The sequence below is a fragment of the Haemaphysalis longicornis genome, unplaced genomic scaffold (genome assembly GCF_048455015.1).
Source record: "Haemaphysalis longicornis isolate Haplotype H1 unplaced genomic scaffold, Haemaphysalis longicornis Haplotype H1 scaffold_12, whole genome shotgun sequence".
Classification (NCBI taxonomy): Eukaryota; Metazoa; Arthropoda; class Arachnida; order Ixodida; family Ixodidae; genus Haemaphysalis; species Haemaphysalis longicornis.
Window position 1 is genome coordinate 51,971,502 of NW_027526225.1, and position 15,412 is coordinate 51,986,913.

General features: G+C 46.1%; 1 protein-coding gene across 7 annotated transcripts in view; it reads right to left on the reverse strand.

The window, feature by feature from the left end:
- Positions 1-836: 836 nt before the first annotated feature.
- Positions 837-15,412, reverse strand: part of Nfi (Nuclear factor I) — a 56,059-nt gene continuing 41,483 nt past the window's right edge. For 5 of the 7 annotated variants that reach the window (XM_077693268.1, XM_077693270.1, XM_077693265.1 and 2 more), the window contains 4 exons: positions 13,252-13,353; positions 8,756-8,847; positions 5,275-5,545; positions 837-3,347 (listed from right to left, as the gene is read on the reverse strand). In XM_077693268.1, coding sequence (XP_077549394.1) covers positions 3,292-3,347; positions 5,275-5,545; positions 8,756-8,847; positions 13,252-13,353 — 521 coding nt within the window. In that variant the 3' untranslated portion in view covers positions 837-3,291. The remainder of the gene's footprint in view (positions 3,348-5,274; positions 5,546-8,755; positions 8,848-13,251; positions 13,354-15,412) is intronic. The other 2 variants (XM_077693272.1, XM_077693271.1) reach the window with 2 other exon arrangements.

Here is a 15,412-nt window from a genome sequence, read left to right on the forward strand (position 1 = left end):
AAGTCTTTTTTAACTTAAACCTGTCAAGCAACTTCTGCGGGGTTCATCAGAAAGTTCAGCACAAGTGGATCATGTAAAGCCAGGCACGAACTAAAGCTGCAATTTTCGCTGTGGTAGACTACACAATATCAGTGGTGCAAAGTTTTCCACCATACCATATGAATCGGGCTCCACTGTAACAACAGTTAAATGCTTCCTTTGGAAACAAACAGTAGTCTCAACAAGTGTGCATGTACCACTCATAACAAATGAGGCTAATGAGAGCGTCCTGCGTGGCTAAATTCCAAATGCTGTCGCAACTCTAACAGCCCTCTCTGTCACTGTCACAGCTCGCTTGCCCTCTGTTCCAACACTTGGACCACATCGCAGCCACATTGTTCACACATTCAGCCACAACGGTGCAGCAGCGGACCTCAAGAACCCATCGAAAAGGGACTGCTGGCAGCATTTCCGAAACGTCCTCTTCAGGCAGCAGTTTCGTGTTTTTTTCTTTCCCAAGACAGATCCTCGCGCATTTTGGCACCAAACCGACAGTCTTGCACCAGAGCCACCGGAGTCCAGGAAAGCCCCACTACCTCCTTCATATGCATGGCAGTTTGCGTGGAGGTTCGTTTCTTTCTCGCTTCCCATTCAAAATTATTGCATTTGGCAAACTTTGGCAACAGTGTGTCTTCCCAACATCGGCGTAAACCAACTGTGTGAAGCAGTCTTTGCATAGATAACTAACAGCAACATCAGGTTCGTAAAAAGTGCAGCTAGTAAAGCTATACTTCTAAGCTGCTTGTCAAAACATATTCTAACACAACTTTTTATTCTCCCTTTCTCTTGCGCTCTACGTAGTCAGAGTTGGTCGTACTTCAGAAAATACCAGTAGCATCCCGTCTCTTTTTATGGCTTTGTGGCGATTCTGTGAAATGCGGCACTAAGTGGCAGTAATACCAACTGCATAAAATTGTAGCGCTGGTCGGTTAAGAGCAATCGTTCAAGGTCTGCTTCCTTTGCAAGAATGCAGCATAGAGAAATTGTTATTGCAGGATTTTCAGAAAAAACAACTACAGCTTTGGCTTTGTCTCTGGGCTTTACAAAATTGCAGGTTTGTTTGCTAAGGCTCTGTGACATTCGCTTGGGCAAGAAAACGTCGTACAACTACGTTTTTTATTCTGTAGCATCTCACTAACGTTACATATAAAAAAAAAAAAAAGAAAACTGTCTCATAAAACGTGAGCCTCACACAATTTGTAATAGCCATTCAATCGAACCTGTACAGATCAATGGCATAAAATCTTTAAAAGTGACCATGAACATACGTAAGTAGGCGTGCCGCTATATGAGACAGATCACGTCATTTTCGCAGACAATGATGAAATGAGGTATCGCTAGACCTGTACAAATGAACGCGAAGTTGTGCAGCACAATCAATTAAACAAGAACAAATTACAGATGAGGGTGGTACCCAAGTTTATGAAAGTCGAAAGTCGCACTACTAGCATTCGTGCTAGCAAAAACTGCTAAATACTCTCTCCGAACAGCACTTGAGTGAGGTCAGGGGAAAATCCCCTGTGGCATAGAAGATTAGCAAAGCTAAAGCTACTCCGCAAGTGGCTAGCAAGTGTAAGTGCTAACACTAATCGCTAGCGAATCTGAGTTGCTTTTGTTTGTTGGGAGCTCAAAAGGCCTGGGAAGCTTAAACCTTTGCATGGAGTGACAGGTGTGTTTTGACGCAAGGAAGACGAAACACTCCCTCGTCAGACGCTTACTAAACATTGCCCGCGCCAAAACGACATCTTCCCCCTTTCTCCTTGGCTCTGGTGCAGACACTGTTCACTTAACAAGACACACACGACACCAGCGGGAATTCACCGTCACAGCGTGTCGACAAAGTCATTCCTTGCGCACCCCACACACACGCAAAGCCAAATACACTCGGGGTGGTTGGGTGGGAAGGTGGAAGAAACAAGCCCAGACAATGAACATACCAAAATTACAGTTACAAAAAAAAAAAGAACACAGGCTGCAAAAAGCAGCATCAGCAGCAGCAGCAGACTCTCCACAAAACTTGCATTTTTCACAGCAGCCTACTACAGAGCAGCTTTGGGCTTTTGTCTTTTTTTCTTTTAACAAGCGCGTCGTTTTTAAGTGAGCAGACGAACAGCACCGAGACACTGGGTGGGGATGAAAAAAAAAAAAAAAAAAACGGCCGGGCGGCAGGCAACCTGCGCCGCCTGTCGGGTCGCTTTGCATACGGCGTAAAACTCTCGTCATTGTCAAAGGCACATCTAGACCTAGCATTTCAACAGCAGAAGAGAGAGCGCAAGAGCACACGCGCGCCACCCCTCGCCTAAGGCTATGGCGAGAAACGAACTTGGCACACACACACATGCAGTCGCAGGGGAAGGGTTGGAGGGCCCTCTGGATGTTTTGTACTAGCGCCCTCGGCAAGTTGAGGGGGATGTGGGACAGGGGGCAACAAGCGAAATGATGGCACTGCGCGCGGCCACGTACGACGGCCGCCCCTCGCAAAAAGGCACTGAAAAACTAACCAACTTGGCTGAAAAATGAACAAAGCAGCTCGAGCACTTGATGCCCCGCCACCTACGCGGCGGAGCGCTCCTTCGTGTATATATTATGTCGCTCTCTGGCTGTACACGTGGCCTTATATACAGACACAAGTGCGCAAATGTGTGCAGCTGGAGACGGAAAACAAAGAGTCCTCGCGAGTTGGCAAAAAAGAAAACAAAACGGATGATGCACCGGGCTTTTGTGAGCGCCGCTGGCTCTATGTACAGTGACGATGCATTGCCGAGCTAAATTATTGCCTCGGGAGAGAGAGTCGTGGGCAATCAATCAACCGCCCGCGAAAAGAAGGGAGAGCGTGTTTTCCTTTTTCGCTGCCTCCCACTTTGTTGCATAGATTTGTATAGCGAAGTTTTTTGTTTGTAGGCAAAGTTGTGACTCTGAAAAGACTGCGGCAACCGCTAGACTGGCTACGCATGTTCGGTGTGTGTTTGCGTGTCCATGCATGTGTATACATAGTATATGTATATATATATATGTATGTGTATATATGCTATAACGTTGTATATATATATATTTATATATAACTGTCTCTAGCTTGTAAAAAAGGCCCTTCTCGTTCCTTTCTGTCGAGAAAAATGAGCTACGGAGCATGTGTGTCTAAAAAGGGCGCACTATGGTACAACGGTCTCGAGTCTCTGCCTATCACAAGAGAAGTGTGTCTTGGCATTCGGGCGGGGAGCAATGGGGGGGCGGGGGACACCTTGAGCAAACGGCTCAGGACGGCTTCGACGCCTCGTCGGCTTCTCCACTGGCCACCGAGAAGAAACGTTCTGTGAAAGGAGAAAAAGACGACACAAGGACATCACGACTCTGAGCAGAGAAAACTTGAAGGCAAAAACAACAACATGTTGGGCAAAAATGCCTTCAGTACTTCCCGTCCCCTCGGTCAGTCAAAGACATTCTATGCCATGTTACACCAAGAAACATACAGGTGCAACAGGACCCACTGTGACAATGTCGAGAAATGGTGCGACCATGGACAAACATCATGTTTGTAAAGACAGAATGTGCACCCACAAAGTTTGTGCAAAAGATTAGGCAAAAAACGCAAAGTTGTCGAGCCGTGATGCAAATAAAAAATGCCTGCAGTCGCTCTTTTTGAAGTGAAACTTTACTATTCTCACTGATGCGTTGTATGCCAATATGCCCTGCAGGAAAGCCAACTTTCTCTGACGATGATGATGATGAGTGATAGTGGGTGAAGTGAAAGGGAAAAAAAACGCTTCCCAGCCGGAATCGAACCTGTGTACCTCGCGTTATGAAGCCGGCATCTATCTGATTGCTCCATTTTGACACGGTCGAAGCGAATGCCAAGCAGCAGGTTCCGATTCGTGCCATACAGCCCAAACCCAAACGTTAGGCCTATGGAGTGCACACCTGAGAGTTGCTGTGGGTTTTCTAGAAAAGTGGTGCCTGCCTCCAGAGTATATAGCGCATACTCACAGTGTGGGATTGCCGGTTAAGGAATCCATCACGAGAAAGCTTCCCGCTCAACCATCGTCGTCATTAGACGGAGGGGTATTTCTCCAAGGTGCATAGTAACGTGATAAAAAAAAGCAGTTTAACTCTTCTGCTACGGCGCCATAGGCTATCGGACATGGAGTTCTGATGACTTCAAACCTCCTGCGAAAGCTCAAAATGGCATCTTGCAGAAAACTATCACCATCTGGCGTATTCAACTCCTTTTTCAGTTTCCGTTTCGTTTGTTTGCATATCACAAACAGAGGCCTTATTGCGAGCAATATTTGCACCCAAAGTAACCTAGCTGCGAGTTGGGCGGAAGTGGCGTCCACTTTACGCCGCAAAGGCTGTCTATTGTCGCTGGGACTTGGGCAGCTGCTGGCTGCTGATTTTTCTGACCCCAGCAGCGGTGATGACACCAGCAACGACGAGGGATCGTCGGATTTTAGTTCCGATGAAGCACACGTACGACGAAGTGTCACACGGACACGCCCCCTTTGCACCCCTGGATCCTGTACAACACCAGCCGAAAAGGATGAAGAAGAGAACGAATTGAAAGATCTGCTTTGAAAAACAAAGGCACAAAGCAGAACGAACGTCTTTCGCTCCATTTGCAGTGTTTAATTACCTTTGCCCTGTGTTTAATTACCTTCGTCCATTCCACCCTGACACAATGCAGCATAATGTGCATAACACATCCAATCGTTCCTTCCTAACTAAATGCAGTCACCTTCTAAATGGACGCATCACAATGAAAACATTACAGCTTTACATATCGGATGAATCCAAATTTTTGTGCTGCACAGCAGAAAAAGGGTGGTACAGGTACAAAGTAAGCACCAAGTATGACGGTACAATTGTATCGTGACTGCCTGTCGTGCATATGCTTATTTCTGCCTATGCACAACAGCATCTAGCCTAAGCAGAACGGCATTTGGCATAAGAGTACACACCAAAGTGGAACCAGATTAGGCAAATGGCAAGCGGAACAACATCTGGCCTAAGCTGAACAGCATCTGGCCTAGGTAGAACCTTCTTTGGCAAATGGCATGCGTGCAGACAACATCTCGTCTATGTTGAACTGCATTGGCAAATGATGAGCAGAACAGCATGTGGCCCAAACGGAACTAGATTTGAAAAATGGCGAGTGGAATGGCGTATGGCCTAAGCAGAACACGTGGAACAGCGTCTGGCTTAAGGCCGAACAGTGCAAGTCAGCACACCAGCCACACTCACCGTCATCGGGAGGCGGGCCCATGAGCGAGTTGTCGGGCGGGGGCGGGGCACCCGTTGGGGGAAGCAGGCCGGCCATCATCTGGTAGTCCATGTTCTCGTCCAGGGCGATGAAAGGTGGGTTCCAGCGCGGAGGGGGAAGTGCCGAGGTCGTCGTGGTCGTCCGTGCGGTGGCCACCGACCTCGGCGACGCCAGGAGACCTCCGCCGGCGGAGCTGAGCACCGCAGACGACAGCGTGGGTCCGCCTCCCGCCGCTCCGGGGTAGGAGAAGAGCTGCGGGAAAAAGACACATCCTTGCGGAATACCGTAGCGGAAATTCCGGGGCAACAGGTTTGGGCAGCAAATGTAGCCTGCGTTCTGGGATTTGTTTCCATGGCAATATGGATGACAGACTTTACTGCCAATGCTGATGAACTTGAGAGTTTTGAGTCACTGGTTTTGTCTCCATTTTGGGCACCCTTCGAAGATCTTTCGTGTAAAGTGTACGTTTCTTTGTGCACCAACTTGTCAACCACATCCGGCTATTTTCCCATCCCCTTTGAATTAGAGGCATCCATCTGAATACACTTAAGGACACCACAGCATTGAGAGGTTTGCATAGCACTAAAGAAGGTTTGAGGCATGTGTCAATGCATGTTCAAATGTGGCTCGTGAAAACAACTCGTAACGTTGTTGCACACGTTGCAGCTTCATTGACGTTCCTTGGTGGGCTCTAAATGTTTGTCCCTTTGCTAGGCTGCCACTTTCTGCTACAATTCTGCCACTTTCTTCACAGATGTTTGGCTAACCAATTGGAAAGAAGCAACCTGCTTGGACCACTCATGGTCCGCAGTATGTACTAAAATAAAAATAAAATAAAATAAAAACCTTGCTTGCGAATAGGTTCCACATATGGGGAACATGCATTCTTGAATGGCACTGTGTCTAAGAAGTTCACATCATCGATGGAGTAACATTTTTGCACCCCCTTATTTTCACTAGGTGGTGCCACGGGTACTGCATTTGCAAGCTACGATGTCAGCATGATAAAGACTCTCACACAGCTCGCCACAGTCGCAATTGTTGTATGGGCACCCCTCAAGATAAAACCTACGCTGCAGCGGTACAGAAAAGAAAACTAAATGTACATTTCATCCTTACAGTATAAGTGATGCATTTAACGAGCGGTCCACACAACTGAGCCCCCAGGTGAAAATGCGGCTCATTAGAAAAGCGCGGAAGTCCACAAAACCATTGCTTCAACGCAAAATACGCACAGTTGAACCCAGGAACAATGCGATTTTCCATTATTGGAATACATTCGTAGAAACTGTGCTGTTTGAAAAGCTGAAATCATGTTTTTCTCCTGTTTTTTCCCCCAGATCATCCTGCCTCTAAATGTTCTCGGTGAAATACACAGTCACAACAGGCAACACACTCCCTTGATGAGCAACTGGGACGACTGTTGTGGTGCAACTCCGGAATAAAGTGAGTGAACAGCGTGTTGTTTGGCTAGTTGGTGCATCATTTCCTGGGTGAAAAAACTGCGCCCCGGAAAAGTGAGTGAAGACGTGCTTTGGGATGACACCATCATCACTCTGCACGATTTTCCATGCTTCTCATAACCAAGCCACAAAGGCCCATTGGCTACGATGCATTCAACAGCAGTGTAACGAAATAAAACACACAAAAAAGAGGAGTGCGCACTGCTAGGCAACGCCAGGGCGTGCAGAAAGCCAAGTGGGACAGCAGAGAGCACCATGGCGGCAGCCGCAGCAGCCGTAACAGTTCACTGCCGACGAAGTACGAGTCCATCGCAATGCAGCTAAATATGCTGCGCTACTAGGACGGGACCATGTCATGTGACACTTGTAGCGGTGGCATGGCAGAGCCCTACCTTGAATGCAGTGAAACAACAATCATTTGCCATGCTGCAGCGCTGATCTCAGTGCCAATTAATGCTTTGGCATTTACACATGATAGGAATTGCTTAGACGCCTTCAAAAGTATTTGTTGCGTCCTAGGTAGTCTTCCAAAGCTTGTCTTTTCCACTGTATAGGTATGGTGATGTTAAATGTTGCTTGTTCCTTGAGGTCACGGTTTTAGAAAAAACTGAGCCATCTCCACCAATGTGAAACCTGGGGAGGAGCGGAGCATGCAGTGCATAAGTGCATTCTTGGCGCCTTGGCGTTTTTGCCTACGGAGATGAAATCGTGGGGGGGTAGAGGTATGCAACTTTGCTGTAAAAGTCTCGTCTTTGAAGCACGAAGTAGTGTGAGGCATTGGAAAACGAGTGTCTTCATGTTTTAGTGTTGTGATTACATGAAACGACAACAACGACAGGAGATGCTGACAGCCCGAGCCCCTAGGCGCCCCTGAAAAAACTTTGCCTTATATTTGAACAAATGCGGTACTTGGCTGGTGGCAGCAGCCAGTGGCAGCGTGGGGCATGGGAACATCATAAACAACGTTTCAGGCAGGAAACATAAGAGGAAGGTGCGATATTTCTCCTAGCGTATCCCTTTGTCCCGAAGATGCACCACAAGGCAGGTTAGCCGTGTTGGAAACCGAATCGTTTGGATCCTGAACATGCATCTAGCTGCCACCTAACACGTGCAATCCTAACAACTCTTCCACAAACAGCTACTGCTTTTAACTGGCGAAAAACCATTCTTATTATTTATTCCACATGCATGCATGCACGCACGCGCACACACACACACCTCATTCTAAGGCTTCCGTAAGCATGTCAGAGATATGAAACCATGAATGTTGACACACGGTCCCTTTCCTCCTTACGATGATTTGCCTGTATTTTTACACTAGTGTAATGGCACCTTGGGTAATCTAAATCCTGGAATCGAGGTAGACTTCTTGTTTAGGTCAGCCACTGTACATGCCCCCAACACTGGTCATACACTGGTTGTGGATCAACACTGGTTGTGGATGACACCACAACAGGTGCTCAAAAGATGTGCGAAATGCCTGTTGGAACATCTTTCCTCCTGCAAAAAGTCCCCGGAGGACTTGAGCAGTGCAATCGCCATCAAAACCATCAATACAAACACACTAACTCCAGGCTGACAAAAATGAAAATGTGCAAGAACCGAGGAAAGAGGCCTGGACATGACACAACTGCATGACTGCCAAACCCCCCTTACATTTTCAACACCAGTAAAGTCCTTTTTCGGTTCTACACGCATGACAACACTTTAAGGTGACACGAAGTATGGAGGCAACTCAGGGATTCTCCAAAGTACCCACACCAGCTGAACATCAGACACCACTTGACAGTGCACTGCAATGTTGCAGTTCGATTTCACATTTTCTTCCATCTTCCAAGGAGGGTCAAAGGCAGGCATAAGATTGCTGACCATCAGGAATAAGAACGGCAGAAGCACAAAGGAAGTACAAAAATGAAAACTGCAAGGTAAGAGCACACAGTCTGCAGGAGACAAGAAAATAAAAGCCCATGCGATTTCTCTGAATGCAAGCCTCACTCACCTGCCCTTGGATGTGACTGAAGCTGTGTTCAGCTGAAGACCGGGCCAAGAAGGGGCTCGATGATGACCGGACCGGGTCACCGCTGCAGCCACCTGAAAATGGGAGACGGGATTCCACTCCATGTAGTGATAACAACCAACACTGTGGTTCTGAACATGTGGTATTTTGGCGCAATATTCTGGTCTGCGTGATACATTGCAATCCACATCATTCTCGTGGACATTTTCGTTGTGAATGCTGTCGTCAGTGGTCCCCCCCAATGACATCAATCGGCCGCACCAACTGTCAGCTCACAAAAAGTTCTCGGATAAAAGTCTGAACGACTACAACTTTGCTTGAGTGCCAACAAGGCCATCGAAAGCAGCACTGAGGGTCAACAAACAAACCCTTTCAAAAGTTCCCTCCACAGTTCTGTCAGAAGCCCTTTCTGTCTACCAGCTGAAGTGGTGCCTTTTTTGCAGCAATTCTGAATGGTTACTTTATTTACGACAGCAGGGCTGGGCACAGATGCAAGTTTCAGAACGTACAACTTCTTTTACTTCAGCCTGCAACATTTCTCGTCTCTAGACAATGAGTTTGAGCTAAAATATACATTTAAGAACACCAATCATAAGACTACCCAGAATTTTACGTCGAGAGTTGCAACAGCCAGAAGCCCAGAACTGCCCAGAATTGCATTTGCATGCAACATACAGCAATCATTCCACAAGTGCCACCACCGACTGATCATTCAACAGTTGTTTGGTATAAATAAAAAAATTTGTTAATATTTTCAAAACTACTTTCTATACACAGAAACTAACTTTGCATTAGATTTATTATTGGTAGTTACAGTTGAACCTGATTATAGCAAAGTCACACTGGCAGGGAGAATGGATTCGTTATACAGTGTAGACCATTTATAATGTAACTGTTTAGAGTGTGCGGCCGGATACAACGCGAGTTTCTGTGACCACCAGTTTGCCTCTTACCGAACTCTATGCATGAGCGTACTGCCATGAAGACAAAATACAAGTTGGGTTTATTAGAAAGACTGCTTAGTCCCGATAACAATGATACCAATATCATCGCAATCTTCGAACAAATAACGGAGATATTAAAGAAAACGTGTGAAGCAGTCGCGACCCCCTAGCCAATTTCCTGCAACTTTTCTATGACGTCACGGAACCCTGTTTGTGCGATTGGCGGCCGCCTAACTGACCTGTCGCGACGGCACATGACTGGACGTCTGTAATGGGGCCTCTAGTTCCATTTGACCGCATCAATTGAATGCTAAAGTGCAGTTAACGCACTGAAAATTATATTCTATTGTTGGCCCGTATGACGTCATTCTTGCTCGTAACACGTCACTGTGGCGCAAAATTTTGAATGTTTTTAAATACTTCTTGCTTTTTTTTTCGATAAAAAACACCTTTTGTGGCTGTAATGGAGCTGAGTGAGATACTGAATCCTAGTTCTTCCAAATTAAACAAAGTTGCATTTTCTCTTCGTGGCTCCTTTAAAACGCGGTTGGCTGAAGCCCAATATCATTTGTAGCGCGGTTTTTTGGTGGGTTAACTGATCGACCGGCACAGCTCGGGCCATCGTTTTAGGGTCGTAAGACAAGGGAGAGAAAAAAAAAAAAAAAGGACTCAGTTATTTGACGCAGAGCGTGCTTCCTGCTCTTCTCTAACCTTGTCAAACAGAAGAAAAAAATAGGCACCTTTTAGTTTGCAAGTTCCGTTTTGCACTCGCGTGATAAACACAACTATGCCCTTGCTTTTGGCGCACTTCGGAAGATAGCGAGCCCCCTTCCCCCTGCTAAGTTGTTTCTAGAATGTTGTGCAGACAAACGACCACCCTTAATTTCCCTTTTCGAACATCTGGAGATAGCAAGGTACAACGTGGGAGGCTTCCACTACGTGTGCATTGTGCTGATAAGCAACTGCCTCTGACATCGCGGTGGGGTGAAAAAAGAAAAAAAAAAAAAAAAACTGAACAAATTTCGTTTGCGTTCTTATCACGTTTTCCTACGGCATCCATTCATAGACGCTCAGCAACCGGCCGTGCTCCCTCAAAACACGAACACAAAGGAAGTTAAAGCTGCACTGGCGGTTCGTCAGACCCTGCAGGTGGTGTATGAAAAAAAAAAAGACGAAATAAAGACCGCGCCTGTGTTTTGTTCCATGTTTTGTTTATAGTGCGGTAATGTTTGTGGTGGAGCCGCGACATAAGTTATGAGCGGTCTACACTGCGTACCCGGCATTCTTGGTAAGAGTAGGAACCTAGATTGCTGGACGTAGAACAGGAGATTAGCCTAGCATTCAGCAGACACTTACCAGACACAGTAAAATGAAAGTAATGAGCGCTATTCTAAGACCTGTGCTGCCCCATAAATATATACCGCATTTTGGTACATACAACCTGCACAGCCTTGTTGCGCCTACAGAAAGAAAAAAAAAGTCCTCTCGGGTTCACCACTGCGTTGACTGCGTAATGCAACCTATCGATCAGGGGATGAGTCTTGGGAGAGGCTTTGACTCTGCACACTAACCTGAATACTACTTTTAGCCACAATATGTGCATAATTCACTCGTTAAAACATTTCATTATAAGCAGCACAAAAACCATTAAAAGCATGGCCAACTGAATTTCACATTTAGTTTGTTATATAATCGATATTTTGCTATATCAGTGCGCATTGCAATGAAGTTGGCTGCTGCATATCACTTCAGAACACCGTAAAAACCCGTGTATAGCCCGGGGTTTCTTTCTAAATTTTAGGATGCGAAATTTCGGCCCCGTACTATATGCGGATCCCAAAAATTTTCGGCCCGAATTCACACTTTTGGTTTCAGTTTCGGTATTGGACGGTGCTATTATCAACATCAGGTGTCTGCGCGCTTCTGCGTTAGGTAGCGTTAGTGGCGTTGGTGGCGTTAATCCTAGAGACCGACAGGTACAGGCGTGCAACAGTGGCCATTGCAATCACTTGGCGCACATCACGACGGCCACGATTTTACTCCTGTGGTTTTGCGCCATGTCAGGACCGTGCAGGCAATACTCGGCTGCCTCTGAAAGAAAAGTTATTCCTTCTGCCGAAACCATTGGCAACTGCGCTGAGGAGCGGCAATTCGGCATGAACGAGAGGAGCATTCGCGGTTGGAGGAAGCAGAAGGAAGCCCTTTTTGCATGCAGCAGCCAGAGAAAAAGTTTCCGGGAACCAAAAAATGGAGCGTTTCCCGACATGGAACAAGAACTGACGGACTTTGTTCAGGAGCAACGAGCTGCACATCTCGGTGTGAACATCGAGCTGCTGCAAGCAAAGGCAAGGGAGATCGCTCGAGACAAAGGCATTCAGCGGGCGGACTTCAAGGGAAGCCAGCATTGGGTGTCTCGCTTCATGCACCGCGCTGGGTTCTCCCTACGTTGGCGTACGTCGGTCTTGCGGAAGCTGCCAGAAAGCTACGAAGAGCTGCTTGTGGCCTTCAGGCCTTTTTCTGGCCTCCATCTCCAACGCGCTTGATGGCGCGTAGGATGAGGTGCTGTAGGAGGACATTTCCGACAAGGGAGCTTTGGAAGAGAGTGCGTCAGACGAGGACGACGAATAATCAAGTGTGGAAATAAATGCATTTTTCTGTTTTTCCTCTAACTATATTCGCGTGAAAACGTGTTTTTCTCGCGTTTGCTATCCCCGAGTTACACCTCGGACTATATGCGGGTCTGAACTATATACGGGTTTTTACAGTAATTGCCATTACAAAACATAATTAATTTTAAGACTGCAATTCCGTGACGAATCTGACAGTACTAGAACCCTGCCAAAACAAAAAAGGACTTAAAAAAAAAATCACAGACCAAACACAATAAGCAAACAGCCGGTACTTCACTGTAAATGCTGCTTATAAATGGACAGTGGCTTTTTCGAAGAAGCAGACGTTTATCCTCTTCAGTCCCAAGAATACGCAAATACAAAAATCTTTTGTAACACCCTTTTATTCGATTCATTATCCATAGAAATAAACGCAAAAAAATTACAATAGCAAAAAAGCAAACTAAAGTAATAGAATTTGATGGTATCCATTTGGGTACTCTGTGTTTCAGTGCGTGTGGAATGCAAGGACCAATATTTTCGAAATTCTACAATGCTTCAAAAATGCTACACAAATGTTACAATGCACTTTTATTTGGTCATTATCTATAGAAATAGGTGCAAAAAATTACAATAGCAAAAAAGCAAACGAAAGTTATGAATTTTGATGGTATTCATTTGGGTACTCTGGGTCTTCTTACCCCGTGGACGCATTCGAGCGCTCGCGCCGGTGAAAGCCATTATTGCCGCCTTGCTCTTCAGAGATGCCTGGACACATCGCGCCACCTAGAGGGGCTTAGTGAAAGCAAGGCCTGCTTTTTGCGGGGAGACAGACGCGCTAATTTCGAATGGGGGAAAGCTATTGCCTTTATGGTTGTGGTACCCATTTGGGTACCCCGAAAGAGCCGCCTTCTCCGCAACTCACCCCCAGGGCTGGCTGAATCCTCCTTGGGGGTGCCATCGTCGGGCCGGGCCCCTCCTTCCACGGAAGGTGGGCTACTCTGCGGTTGCGGCTGGCTACTCGGTCCTGGGAAGGCAGCAAAGGAGGAGGGCACCACTGTCATCCTGATGGTGCCACTCGAGGCACCAAAAAAAACACAGCTGGAGCATGCTCTAAAAAAATGAACAAGGAGGCCACAAATGAAAAAAATTAAAGCTCAGTCTTCAGAGATGTGCGAATTCTGATGTGTGAAGTGACTACGAGGTGGACAATGATTTTGTTTATTAAATAGTTGCGAATCAAAATGGATATTTATAGCACCTTACAATTTTTTTCGACGTAGAGTAAAATATTATGTTGTTTGCCTCGACATTTGAAAGTTTCAACTATTCGCTCACCCTGTTGCAGATATGTTACAAGTGCATATCCACAAAACTGTCCCCTTTGCCCGATGTGCCAACACAAGGAGTAACAGTTGCAACACCATGCTATTAATGAAAAATCCAAGGGCCTTCATACTCTGACATCACACTGCTTACAAGGCACCTGAAAAAGTGTATTTCCAGTGGTAAATTTGTGTATAGTAGTGAAGTCGACCGTGTAGGCGTTTGGTGCATACTGCTTCAAACGGGTAAATTCGTGTATAGTAGTGAAGTCGACCGTATAGGCGTTTGGTGTATACTGCTTCAAACAGGTACACAAGATATTTTATGGCGAAATTTATTAACTCTTTCATTACCGCGCCTATTCAAAATCGTTCAATTTGATCGATACTTTGGGAGCACCTTGTCATAGCGTTCCAGGCGTTGCTCGAACAAGTGAAGCTGTTTAAAGTTAGATCAGAAAATGGCCTTCCAAAATCAGTTTTGTTTTCATTTTTGCAACGGAAACATAATTTTTGACACGCGTTTGAATCACCTAAGTGTGGAAAAGGGGTGTGGTCATCGCGCGCCATTGCTACCAACGAAGAATGCGTGCTACTCGTAATTACTGCGCAGCGTTTGTTTTTTGTTATCAGGGTAAGAATGATGACCCAGTAAACGATTTTCAATCATCAGGTTGGCACTCTGACAGTAATAATCCCTGAAATCGGCTTAAAATGTCAAGCAGTGACTGTTTGCAAAGCTACTTTATGATTTTAGGCAGTTTTATTGCCTTTGCACACGTTGTTCTAAGTTGTGTGGTAGTTCTACTTACCCCAGGACCATTCGCAAACAGTTTACAACAGTGTCGGTTTCATTTCTGCATCGCGAAATTCATATGTAGCGCTACTACGCAGTTACCCAACTTCAAGGCTACCTGCAATGGCGCCTTGAGCATCCGCGACTGATTCTTGAACAAAGCATGCTGCTCCTGATTTCACTGAACCCTAACCTGATTTCTGCGATAAGAACTTCAGATGCAAGTCACACCCACCCAGTTGCCAGATCACACCCAGTTGCCAGATATCTGCTCCGACGAGGACAACGCTTCAAACTGGCCTTACACTCTGCCAGCTGTTCGCCTTCCAGTTTCGTTTCTATACGAGGGTATCTCTGAGGGTCTAGTGTTGCGGCTTAGTTGAACTATCTATTCGGACAGAGTCTCCGATAAATCTTTTGTACTGCTTCATTTCAAAATGTTAGGTGGCGCTGCAATAGAAGAGCCTCATTGTGCCAATCTTTTTTATCGCGCAACAGCTACTCGGCCAAAGTTTGCAGGGCACGATTCTAGTGCATCGCACCTCATTCCTGCAAGCAAGGCTACAATAGCAAGTCAGAAGATGATATAAAGCTCAACTTTACGTTTTTAGAGCTAACTGACCGTGAACGTCAACAGGCATCAACCACGGAGTTCCGTTTTCAACTTCATGCCGGTTTTTCCGCATCGTGCGCTTGTCCTAAATATTATGCTGGCTGTAAATGCAAATTCAGTCATTGACAAGATGTTTTTACGTTACGTGGGGGCAAATTGGTGCCTCTGATAATGTGAAACCACCAGATCTCTTCCATGTAACCACCTGAAATTGCACGTTTTTAATTGGAGGTTGGGCTTCACCGCATGACACGAGCACCGCACGTGCTAACATTTTTTTATATATCTCAGAAACTGTTCTGCGCACGTCGACATATTTTATAGGGCGTTTTTGAAATGTTTCGCTACAAAA